This window comes from Prionailurus bengalensis, chromosome D1 (assembly GCF_016509475.1).
Source record: "Prionailurus bengalensis isolate Pbe53 chromosome D1, Fcat_Pben_1.1_paternal_pri, whole genome shotgun sequence".
NCBI lineage: Eukaryota > Metazoa > Chordata > Mammalia > Carnivora > Felidae > Prionailurus > Prionailurus bengalensis.
In genome coordinates, this window is record NC_057346.1 from 9,846,482 (window position 1) to 9,858,716 (window position 12,235).

The following is a 12,235-nucleotide window of genomic DNA, read 5'->3' on the forward strand; positions in this document are numbered from 1 at the left end:
TTCTCTCTCTCTCTCTCTCAAGAAGAAATAAGCATTTAAAAAGAAAAAAAAAAAACTTTCAAAGGAAGGAGAAAGGCGGAATTGACATTACTGACTGAACGACCTTACTGTTTACCTTTTACACTCCTGATGTCACTGTGAAATAGCAATTGTGCCCTCTTATACAGGTGAAGGAAATAGGATTCAGAGAGGTTAGGTAACCTGATAATGTTCACACAGTTAGTGAGGAATGGAGCAAGGAATCAAACCCAGGCCTCTGGAAGAGAGAAGCTAAAATTACACCATGTTGTTCCTTTTTATTTGTTTGAAGTTAAAACTTATCACCCTAAGTCCCTTCAAGTGTATAGCAGAGAAAAGGTTTGTTCCTCTGCCTTTTGGACACTAATGTGATGATTGTTTCCTTAACCGTTTGGCAGTGTCTGTTACATTTAAAAGTCTTCAAAAAAATTATTCTGCTAATTTTAAAGAGATGGGAGGGTAGGATTATCCAGTAGTTTCATCTTTAAAATCAATTCGTGCCAATTGTCATAAAGAAAGATTCTCTGGGGGCGCCTGGGTTCTCTGGGGGGCTCAGTCGGTTCAGAGTCCAACTGTGGATTTCACCTCAGGGTCATGGGATAGAGAGCCCCGTGTCGGGCTCCGTGCTGAGTGTGGAATTTGCCTAAGATTATGTGTGTGTGTGTGTCTCTCTCTAAAATTTAAAAAAAAAAATAAAAGAAGAAGCAAGATTCTCTGTTGTATGACGTTCTGAAAGAAGAGTTCATCATGCTTGTTTACTTGGAGTTCTTAACAGAGGAGACATGAAAATGGGCTTAAAGCCATCCAGAGCTTTCTATAGTAGGTTGACTTTCGGAAGATAAGCTGCTCAGCAAGAAGCATCTCTCCTTCCACTGGGCCAACAGGCTGTGTTCAGGCCGCTCATCTCCTTGGAAGGAGGACACTCCTGTCACCACCAAGTAGCTGCCACTTCTCTTTTCTTCCTCTGCACGCATACCCTTGTCAGGAAATACATAACCATCTCACCCCACCAGCGTGTGTGGGTGTGCGGGTGTGCAGGTGTGTGGGTGTGTACCTACCCCTGGTTCGGTTTTGAGCTCCTAGACACAGGGGCTTCTCTCTTTATAATTTTTGCATAGTGATGCATTGAGGACATAGACCACCTATGTTTGCTGAGTTAAGAAACAGAGCATTCTTAGCTTCTGTACAGAGACCAGCTTCCTTGTCATCTGTGTGATAGGCACCTCCCTGTGGAACAGGAATGAACTGTGCAGAACAATTCCCTGAGACTGCTTCAAATCAGTACCTGTACCACGTACACGTTTCATCAAATTTTTTCTGGGGTTCCAAGTACTTATTCTTTCGTTGTACCAGGAAGAGTTATCTTATTCCAAGAATCTTGTATATTTGTATAGAAGGTATTAATGTTCCCAAACTGCTCTTGCCATATTTTCAGGCCCAAACTGTGGGGCTCCCGGTGACCGTGCACTCCCCAAACGTGCGGCTGATGCGGTCTGCCCTCCTCCCTCCCGCATCCAACGTGGAGGCCTTTTCATTCCCAGCGTCCAGCTGTCAGGCAGAAGCAGCCTTTATGGAAGAGGAATGTGTTGACACACCAAAGGTACGAACGTGTTTGAGAGACTCTGAGCTCGCAGTTGGACCGGGACTTCAGTTTCATCCCCGAGTGTTGTACTTTGGCTTTGGTGACCTTTGTCATTTCCTCAAGTCACTCAGGAGTGTTGTTTTTTTGCAGAAATGGGAGAAAAATATCTAGGCCGAACTTGGCTCTCATTGTGGTCTTACTGTTACGGCTGTTGCGTAACTTGTCAGACCTTATACGTACTTTCCAAAATCCTTCTTCTTTCCTTAAGCAGTCCCTTCCCTCTTCAGGTTTCTAGATCCCTCATAGGTATGGGATTTTTTTTTTTTTTTTTTACAAATTGTAATTCTGAAAACAGAAATATAATTACTGTGTTGAGCTTCCATCTGTGTTATTATTACCTCTTTTCTGTTGCATGCGCTGTAGCTGCAAAATAATGGGCCACCTTTTTTGGACCAGCATTTTCTTTGTCTTGTTTGAATATGTTTAAATGAGGTATGTTTATCCTTGTGTGCTGAATGAAGTTGGCTTTTAATATATAGAAGATGACAGCTTCTGTCATTTGATGGATGCTTACTTAACTTTTTTTTTTTTTAAGTTTATTCTAAGAGAGAGAGAACACAGCAGGGGCAGAGAGGGAGAGGAGAGAGAGAATCCCAAGCAGCCTCTACACTGTCATTGCAGAGCCCAGTGTGGGGCTTGAACTCCTTAACCACAAGATCATGACCTGAGCCAAAACCAAGAGTCGGATGCTTAACCAGCTGAGCCACCCAGGCGCCCCTTATTTCACTTCTAATCTGTGTTTTATATACTGAGCATCGAGTGATGTCCAGAGGATCGTATTAATGGGCAGATCTTGGAACATAGGTGTTGGAGTATGTTCTGAGTAGACTCGGTATTTTCCTAGCCGTGTGAACTTAGGCAGGGTGACTAACTTCTTTGAACCTCTGTTCTTCATAAAATGAGAACACCAATTCTTGTGAGACTCTTGTGAGGATTAATTGAGATAATGTGTATGAGATTGTGAGCATACTGTAAATACTCGGTATTATCTGTTTCCTATCTTTTAAGCCTCTTGAGTTAATGAAAAGATAACTCACATGAATTCTGCCTCCATGTTCATAGTCTGGCAGAAGAGACACGATGCATAGCTAAAGACAAGGTACCAGGTGCTGAATACATCGATAAAATGTAATTGTTCCCTTAGATACCTAAATCAAAATGCTGCACAACTGGAAAAAGTTAGGGGGGGTTGCTTTTAGCTAGTTTGACCAGGACAGTCCAGGTTGACTGTCAGAGCTGGGAATTGAGGGATGGGATGGAATAGGGGTGGATGGCATCTGGGTGGAGGGAAGAGTCTGAGCCAGCAAATGTCAGGAAAGCTTAGGTGCATAAAAGAGCAGTAGCTCAGTGTGTGTGTGTGAGGAAAAGCACATGTGAAGGGGAGTTGTACGAAATAAGGACCAGTAGCTTAGCTTTGAATGTCAAGCCCAAGAATGTAGGCTTTTTCTCTAGGCCAAATCCATATTGTGCTTCAGAAATCATCCTGGAAGGTACATAGCCTGCATTTGATGGGGACAGGGACAGTGGAAGCTTAGAGCAGGTGTCCAGAGAGGACATGTTGAAGGCCAGGACTGTTAGCGCTCAAGGAACTATAGAAGAGGGGATGGTATGAATGAGGTTGTGCAGCTAAAATTGATAGAGTATTATGGTCCAGGAAAAAGATGTCCAGACTCATAACAGTATTTTGAGCCTAGGTGATTGGGAGGGTAAGTGCCATTTTCAGAAACCAGGATCTCTGGAGGTAGAGCCGATTCAGAAGTTAGATCACGTGTCTAAGCTAAACCATAGACAAGGCAGCTTGAGGCGAGGCTGCGCGAGCAGGTGTTAGCTGCTGACTGTGAGTTACAGTCCCTGTCTCTGAGGACGAGGCCACTTCCTGCGGACAGTCTATTTTCTCTGCCGGTGATTGCCTAGAATGTCCAATAACCTCATCAGCTTCTGTGTTCTCACCTAGAAATTTAGCCATAAATTGGGACAACATAATTCACTTATTTGTAAGATCTAATTCCCTTGAAAAAATTAACATGCAGCCTGCTAAAAGCTTATCTGTGAGGGCATCGGGCCTGAAACACAGATTGGGCACTGTCTGCTGTGGTATATAGGGCAAGCTATTTTTAAAGCTTGTGATTGTTCCCGTAACTAGGAAACAGACAGGAAATGAATGATTTCGTGAAAGATAAAGACAGTAGCTAGATGGTGTATTTGCATTTGTAGGAAGAGCAGTGCTACCCTGGCACTTAGCCAGGCCAGAGACACCCCCTGCTCTTCTTTGTGGACCATTTCGTTTATGTCAGCAAAAACGCTTGTGCCCTCTTCCCTCCCTAGGACCTCTTTTTTGGTGGCCCATCAGTAAGTGCACACACACAAAGCTGTCAGAGCTGTGGCTCCTTTGTGGTTCCTGTTACTTCCTACTCATTCGCTGGGCCGCCCGTTTTTTGTCTTCTAAAAGATGCTTCATAAATGCATGTATTGTTCATTCATTTCTGCTCACAGTTGCTGGCAGATACTGTCCATCACAGAGATTTCACCTCTCCCTTTCTCCCAGAAGTCTTTAAAAGTGTCAGTAAAATCCCTTAGGGAGTCTTCACTGAAACATTGGTTTGGGGCTCCTGCAAAAAACACCCCCTTTTTGAGACAGTCACCCAACTCCGAGCAGTAGCTGAGAGCCCCAGATGACACAGAGACCATCGAGGGGCAGGTGCACAAACCTTGTGGGGCCATCTTTCTCTTTTAAGGGTTTCTTTGAAAAGAATCCATTTCTTTCCGGTTTTATTGGGAACGAATAGGCCTGCATCACTGTGTAAGCTTAAGGTGTATACACGATGGTTGATTTACATGTGTTGGTAAACGATCGCCGCAGTAGGGTCAGCTGACATCCCTCTTCTCATACAGATGCAACAAAAAGAAAAGAAAAAATAGAAAAAACTCCTTTTCATGAGAACTCTTAGGATTTATACTCTCTTAAAACTTTCCTGTCTATCCTACAGCAGTATTAGCTGTGGCCATTGTGCTGTGCACCACACCTCTGCTACTTACCTTACAGCTGCAAGTTTGTGCCTTTTGGCCCGCCTCCTCCAAGCCCCCCTCCCCCCTCCGCCTCTGGTAACCACAAGTCTTATCTCTGTTTCTGTGAGTATGGTTTTGTTCTTTTGGTTTTTTTCAATTCCACATCTAAGTGAGATCATATAGCATTGTCTTGCTCTGACTTATTTCACCTACTATAATGCCTTCAAGGTCCATCCATAGTGTTAAGTGGTAGGGTCTCCTTGGTTTCTCATGGCTGAATAATACTTCATTATTATTATTAGGGGTATATAGATACATACATATATGACTTCTTTGTCCATTCATCCATTGATGGACACTTAGGTTGTTGCCAATCTTGGCTTTGGTGAATAGTGGTTCTGTGAACGCAGGAGTGCAAATACCTTTCTGAGTTAGTGTTTTCATTTCCTTTCTATATGGGCATAATGAGTTTTACACACACACACACGCGTGCGTTTTAGTCCCTTTTAACATTGTATTAGACATTATAATAAAAGGATTTCCCAGGCTCCGTCATAACTGGGTAGCCACACTTGGAAAATGCAAGTGTCCCAGGTCTGTTTACTCTGTTGAGGTCTGAAAAGGACATGCCTCTAAGGCTCTGTAAGACGATTACCTTTTAAGTTCTGAACTTGAACTTTTGATTTATAAGTGAAAAAATAAAACCAGTCAGAATCATACATGGAAAATTCACAGAGGGATAAAGAAAAAAATTATTCACGATCCCACTACCCAAAGGTAGGCATATTCTAGCATCTTCTCTAAGAGTGGATCACAGATGGGCGGATGGGTGAGTGGAGGGTGTCTTAGTAGGTAGACTTGTTAAAACAAAATTATATTGTTATATGTAATTTTGTATCTTGTTTTTACATAATATAACATCATGAACATTTTTCCCATATCATGCAATCTGAAAACATAACACTGGCCTAATATACTGTATTAGATGTACCCTTATTTACTATTTTTGGACATCAGGTACTTTCATTTGTTTTGTATCCTCAAATGTGCTTCAGGTGAATATCCTTGTGTCTAAATCTTTGACTATACCTCTGATTATTTCCTTAGGATAAGTTTCTAGAACGGGTTATCCAGTTCTTTCTTCCTCACTTGGTTATTTGTTTAATTTGCTTCAAGATGGTAAAAAATATTTTCAAAGAAAATGGTACAGTTCTGTTCTCATGCTTTTAAAATTTTTATTGTTATAAAGTATTCTCTTTTGGTCGGGAAATCATAACAACAGATAGAATATTTTAGTTCATCCCCCCCCAAACAGCCATCTTACACATGAGAAAAATTGAACTTTACAGAAGTTGAACAACATGCCGATAAGTGACAGAGCTGAAGTTTGAGCCTGCACCTCAGTATGCACCCAGCTGTCCTGGCACTGATGATGCACGTGAGACAAGACACATTGTCAGCCTCCAGGTCCACTGACTACTATTGTGCACTGGTCTCCTGTCTGCCCAGGCCATCATAACAAAATACCCCAGGCCGGGGGTGCTTAGACAACAGAAATATATTTTCGCACAGTTCTGGAGGCTGGAAGTTGAAGACCAAGGTTCTGACCAATTTTATTTCCAGTCTCTTACAGAAGGCCACCTTCTCTGTCTGTCCTCCCATGGCCAGTCCTCTGTGCTCACATGGGGGGAGAGTGTGCAAGCAAGAGCTCGCACATGGGAGCTTTCTGGTATCTTTCCTCATAAGGACGCCAATGCCACCAGGTCAGGGCCCCACCCTTAGGACCGCCCTAGAGATTACACCTGCAGATAGCACCTCAGTGGAGGTCAGGGCTTCCATATGTGAATCTGGCCCACGGGTATGGGGTGGGGGGCAGTTGAGACACAAACATTCAGTACATAACAGTCTGCCAGTCTTTTGTGCTAGAATCGTGTGTTGTGCTGGACTTGGGTGTTACCAGTTAGTGGTAGAGTTTCTGAGAGTTTGACTCCTACATGAGTACTGCCTGTTGCAGTGTGGTCTCTCACTAGATGTGATCCATTGTGCTTTAAGGAAAGACAAAAACAGTGTATTGGAAAATGTCCATTTCACTCATGTATTTCGGAGTCCTAAAATTTTCCGTTAGCCTAGATTATTTCCTAGTGCAAAAAAATCTTACTTCTAGTAGCTTAGGTCACCTAGGTAGATCAGCCCACTATTTCAGTCACAGGGTCCTAGGGCTGAATTTGTTGTATCAGACCCCTGGTAAATTGGCAGGCAAGGATGGTGTGATTATCACCCGTTTCAGAAAATGAACTTCTAGCTGAAGGTGTTTCACACCTAGGAACTATGTGTGAGTGCCCTCCCCCCTCTCCTGACAGTGCTTTCTGATTGGTCATCATCAAACAGCATCTGAAAAATCAGAACCAGGCCATTATTTTCCAGGATGAAATTGAATTAAGAAATGTTGTTAAATGAAAGATATCATTCCTGTTGTAGTCTAGGTAAGGAGATAATTTATAAGCAGACAATTTAAGAAAAGAACATAAATTTAGGGGAACTGCAAGGTCTTTTGAGTGCTCCTGAAAAGATGACTTTTCTCTCTTAAGGAAAAAAACCGACCTGGTTGCAAGGCTATACTGCAAGAAAGATCTGATAAAATTTTGACAGGTTTCTGTAAGTGTAAAGATGCTCAGTAGATGTTTACTTAATAAGTCTTTTCTCTGTTGCTTTCTTCATTTCTAAATCATCCTTGGCTATTTTTAGAAAACTGTATTCGTAGATAGTTAAGGAACGTCGAGGTATGAGTGTAAGTTCCCAAAGAGCCATTCTTTCCTACAAGGAAACACCTAAGTGTGTCAAAAAAAAAAAAGGGAACACTTACCTAGGGAAGGGCCAAAGGGAGCTTAAAGAGTCACTGGCCAGGTGTCAGAGTTTTTTGTTTGCTGGTGCCTTGTGGAGAAGATTGGTCTTAGTGTAGGAAGAATGCATCTACCACTCTTCCTTTTAAATGACCACTTGTCGCTTTAAAACCCTGTCATGCATTAGCCACCTTGTCCAAGTAACGGCTATGCCCCCAGAGCAGTTTTTGTGGAATAACTGTCCCCTCCCCCAAGCAAACAAAGATCTGAGTCACCCACAGTCTCCCTCTCCAAATAAAGGGCCTTGCAGTGGCTTCAGATTGGTTGCCATAAGAGGAAAGTTTTTCCTGTGTCTGGCACTGGGATGTCCCACGTCACCTCTCACATACATGAGCTGCTCGGGCTTCCAAAGGAAACAATAGCTCTGCCCAGTGTGTTCCAGGTGCAGGCAGCGCTTAGAACTCAGCGGCTTGTGACCGGCTGTTCCTGAGCAGCTATTCAGAGGGGAAAACGGATTGATTTCCACAGGGGAGTAGTTACAGTAATGAAGTAAATAATTGCCTCCTCACTGGGACTTTTACCGCCAGGAAAGCTGGCAACCCCAAGTCCCCTCTGTCTGCTGGTTCCGCCTGCCCTAGGTGGTTTGCCGGGCTGCCAAGGAGGGCCGAGTTCTCGCTCGCTCCGGGGCTGTGCCGAGCTCACCCCCGTGGGGTACAAGCTCTAGATGCTGTGTGCATTGCTGGAGGAGAGAGAATTTGCTGCCCTGGTGCTCATTAACCTCTGCTGGAATTTCGGGGCTCTGAGTCATTTGTTATTCTATAAGGGAAGACTTGGGCTGTTTGCCATTGCACTTTTTTTCCTCGATCCTTTTTGTGGTATCAGTCTGTCTTTAAAGAATTCTTTTTTCCACTCCCCAGGCACAGAGAACCAATTAAAGACTAAATCAAATGGGCAGGTACTTAAATTATGAACATAAAAGTATATCTAGAACCTTCCAGAATTTTTTGTGGTTGACAATTAAAAGAATGGCAATGACTACTCTTTTTTTCTTAGCTATGAGCCATGTAGGTTTCTTGTTTTTTATCTCTTGTTCCTCCTCATCGTTTCCCTTATTTAAAAAAAAATAATAATAACTGGTAGGCCTCAAGCTAATATACCCGTGCTCATTTGGAAGCCACTAAAAAAACTGTTGATTGTAATAATGATGACTAACAGAAACCTGGGGGGTAGTGCCGGTTCGGGCCATAAAGGGCTTCTGTCTCTGAGCTCTGCAGCTGACTTGCCCTAACTCCTCACATACATGTTGTCATGAGCAGCAGATCTGTGCATTTTTAATATTTTACTTAATTTCTAGTGCCCCAAGTCTTGCCATTTTTTTCCTGTGTGGTTCGTTGGGTTTTTTTGTTTTGTTTTTTTGTCTTTTTGTTTTTGACGTCTCAGCAGAGCAGCAACTGATAGTTTCTCGTCACGCCGACATTTAGGTTAATGGCTGCCTGCTGGACCCTGTGCCTCCCGTCCTCGTGAGGAAGGGGTGCCAGTCGTTGCCCAGCAACATGATGGAGACGTCTATCGATGAGGGGCTGGAGACGGAGGGGGAGGCTGAGGAAGACCCCAGCCAGGCCTTCGACGCTTTCCAGTCCACGCGCGGTGGGCAGAGACGGCACACTCTGTCAGAAGTGACCAATCAGCTGGTCGTGGTGCCTGGTTCAGGTAGGCTATCAGTAGGCGCCGGGTGAGTCTTCCCAGCCCGAACCCTGCTCGTCTCCCAAGAAGTCGCAGTGACCCCACCACTCAGGATGCTGCCTAAGCCTTAGTCCTTTACGGAGCAGGCTCAGCGGGCTGTAGGATTAGGCCTGGTCAGCAGCCGCAAAGAGTCAAGTGAAATACGTCTGAGCCGGTCCCCAGCTGCCGAGATTCACGTGAGCGCGGTGCAATCCATCAAGGACTCTGGCCTCTCTGGGGTGTCAGAGATCTTACGGGCACACACCCCACTAAATTCGAAGCTGATTAAATTGACATGGAAAAAGTTTCTGGAAGAGTGTTTTGGGTGGAGATTGGAGACTAAGAATGTTGGAGCTGTGCAAACTCAAGCTAGTTGTGCTTTGTATTCCATGTTCAAAGAAGGCGCTGTTTGCTGCTGGCCATATATCTTTTGGTTTGGTCTTTTTTTTTTCTTTTTTTTCTCTTAAAGGGAAAATTTTCTCCATGAGTGACAACCCCTCCCTTGACAGTGTGGACTCTGAGTATGAGATGGGGTCTGTTCAGAGGGACCTGAACTTTCTGGAGGACAACCCTTCCCTTAAGGACATCATGTTAGCCAATCAGCCGTCCCCACGCATGACCTCTCCCTTCATCAGCCTGAGACCTGCCAACCCAGCCATGCAGGCTTTGAGTTCCCAGAAGCGAGAGGCTCACAACAGGTCACCAGTGAGCTTCAGAGAGGGCCGCAGGGCGTCGGATACCTCCCTCACCCAAGGTGACTGGGGCTCATAAAACTCTCCTGTGGCAGGACTTGAGAGGGTTTGTGGCTACGTTGGTTTCACATGTCTCATCACCGGAAGGCCTTGTGTTGTATTTCAATGTCTGGTCATCGTTCTTTCTTTCAGGAATTGTGGCATTTAGACAACATCTTCAGAATCTGGCTAGAACCAAAGGAATCCTAGAGTTGAACAAAGTGCAGCTGCTGTATGAACAGCTAGGGCCAGAGGCAGACCAGGACTTGGCCCCAGGGCCACCCCAGCTCCAGGACCTTGCTGGCGCTTGCCCTCAGGTGGGTGCCCCGGGCCCCTCCCACGGGGGCTCTATGAGGATGAGGCAGGAGTGTGTCCTGAAGGGTGTGTCGTTTCATTTAGAAGATCGATTCCAGTCCCGGAGCAAACTGGTCGTTTTGGAGAACTCACAGCCCAGAACCTTTCCTTGTTGCTGCCACCTGCCACTGACAGGCTAGACCCACCCCCGCTGGCCCAGGTGACGACTGCCCTAAGGAGGTGTAGAGAGTCTCAAGCTATGTTTGGTTCATATGGCAGATGTTATATGAACGACTTCTTACAGTGTCCCTTGAGCTCCCCTCCCCCACGCCTACACACAAAAACAGTAACTCACATGAATGTGAAGTTTCTGGCCATTGCTTTTTTTTTTTTAAGTTTATTTATTTTGAGACAGAGAGAGAGAATGTGTGTGTGAGAGAGCAGGGGAAGGGCAGAGAGAGAGGGAGAGAGAATCCGAGGCAGGCTCTGCACTGTCAGCCCAGAGGCTGATGTGGGGCTCGAACTCACGAACCCTGAGATCATGACCTCAGCCAAAACCAAGAGTCCAACGCTTCAACTGACTGAACCACTCAGGCTCCCATGCCATTACTTTTGATGTCACCTCATTAAATATTTTAAGTGGATTATTTATGCTAAAAATACCAAAAAATATTGCTGTTTACCCAATAAATTTTAGTTTGCGCCTGTTTTCGGTGCATCACGGGTATTACAGCATTTAATGGCCACATGAATGTACTGGCCTGTTGCTGTCAGGCGCCTTCGCCACAGTACTGACTGGGTAATCGTCTACTACAGATGATACGTGGATACCTTTTTTTGCCAAGTGATTAACCTTCAGCCTACTAGTTACATAAAAAGCGTTAGGTATTAAGTCTGACAGAGTTGGAGTTCCTGTCGGACATTTGCCAAGGTGCTTAAACACAGAACTAAAACTTTCTCCCACATGGAGAATTGAAAATATTTCCATCCCCCTTGCTCCTCAGGAGGAAGTTTCTCAGCAGCAGAAAACGGTCTCCACTGTCCCCAGCAGTGTGCGTCCTCAGCTGTCCCCACGACAAAGCCTGGAGGCCCAGTACCTACAGCACAGACTCCAGGTGCGACGTTCCCCTTGTTACTGCCGCTCACTATGCTCGCCCAGAATCTGCTTTGCAGCACAGCAGAAACCTTTTTTGCTTGGTGACTTTTCAGGGGAGATGCTGTATTGTCTATAGGCTGGTAGATGGACTCTGAATCTGTAGTTTCTAGAAACGTGTTCAGACTTAGCCTCGTGCTTGTATTGACAGCAGAAAAGGATTTGTCCTCAGGCTCCAGGCAAGAATCAGGCCACTGGTAGGAGTCAGAAACCCGGTTTCTTTGCTCCTAATGTTATGCATCGTAGTGAGTAATAGAAATCTCAAGCCAACAAATTTTAGTATCAGTTCTGTGCATTAATGCCTGAAAATCTTTAAAATTGATACACAAAGATCCCGGTTTATTCAGCAGGCACTAAGATCTTGGCTGTCAACATTTAACTCAACCTTTTCAGTTTTAAATCTCCACGACCCTTACAGTTCTAGAGGACTCTTAGAAATGGAAAAGCCACACTGGTCAAGCGGACACCACACAGGCCTGCTGGTGCAGGGCCACTGGGCCGCACAGCTCCCGGCCCCGGGTCTCAGGGAGGAAGTGTCTGTGCCCTTATTACCCTGCGCAGATTCTGGAGGACACGGTTGACTTCGTCCTCTGGGCAACTCCGGGCAAGCGTACCGTGTGGTCACTGCATCCTAGGTGACATCATAGTGTCGTGCTCCTAATTCTTTTTCTGCTCTTCCAGAAGCCCAGCCTTCTGTCCAAAGCCCAGAACACCTGTCAGCTTTATTGTAAGGAAGCCCCACGGAGCTTGGAACAGCAGCTGCAGGAACACAGGTGAGACAGGGAGGTCGCTGGAGGTGTCGTCCTTCCCCCCCTCGGGATGGCATTTG

General features: G+C 45.1%; 1 protein-coding gene across 4 annotated transcripts in view; it reads left to right on the forward strand.

Annotated features, from left to right (window-relative positions):
* Window positions 1-12,235, forward strand: part of SIK2 (salt inducible kinase 2) — a 122,602-nt gene that overhangs the window by 104,066 nt on the left and 6,301 nt on the right. For 3 of the 4 annotated variants that reach the window (XR_006297255.1, XR_006297256.1, XM_043579287.1), the window contains exons 9-14: window positions 1,454-1,618; window positions 8,988-9,216; window positions 9,698-9,982; window positions 10,113-10,276; window positions 11,258-11,368; window positions 12,088-12,179. Coding sequence is in view for 2 of the 4 variants with exons in the window: in XM_043579287.1 (XP_043435222.1) it covers window positions 1,454-1,618; window positions 8,988-9,216; window positions 9,698-9,982; window positions 10,113-10,276; window positions 11,258-11,368; window positions 12,088-12,179 (1,046 nt within the window). In the remaining 2 variants the exon portion in view is untranslated. The remainder of the gene's footprint in view (window positions 1-1,453; window positions 1,619-8,987; window positions 9,217-9,697; window positions 9,983-10,112; window positions 10,277-11,257; window positions 11,369-12,087; window positions 12,180-12,235) is intronic. The other variant, XM_043579288.1, reaches the window with a different exon arrangement.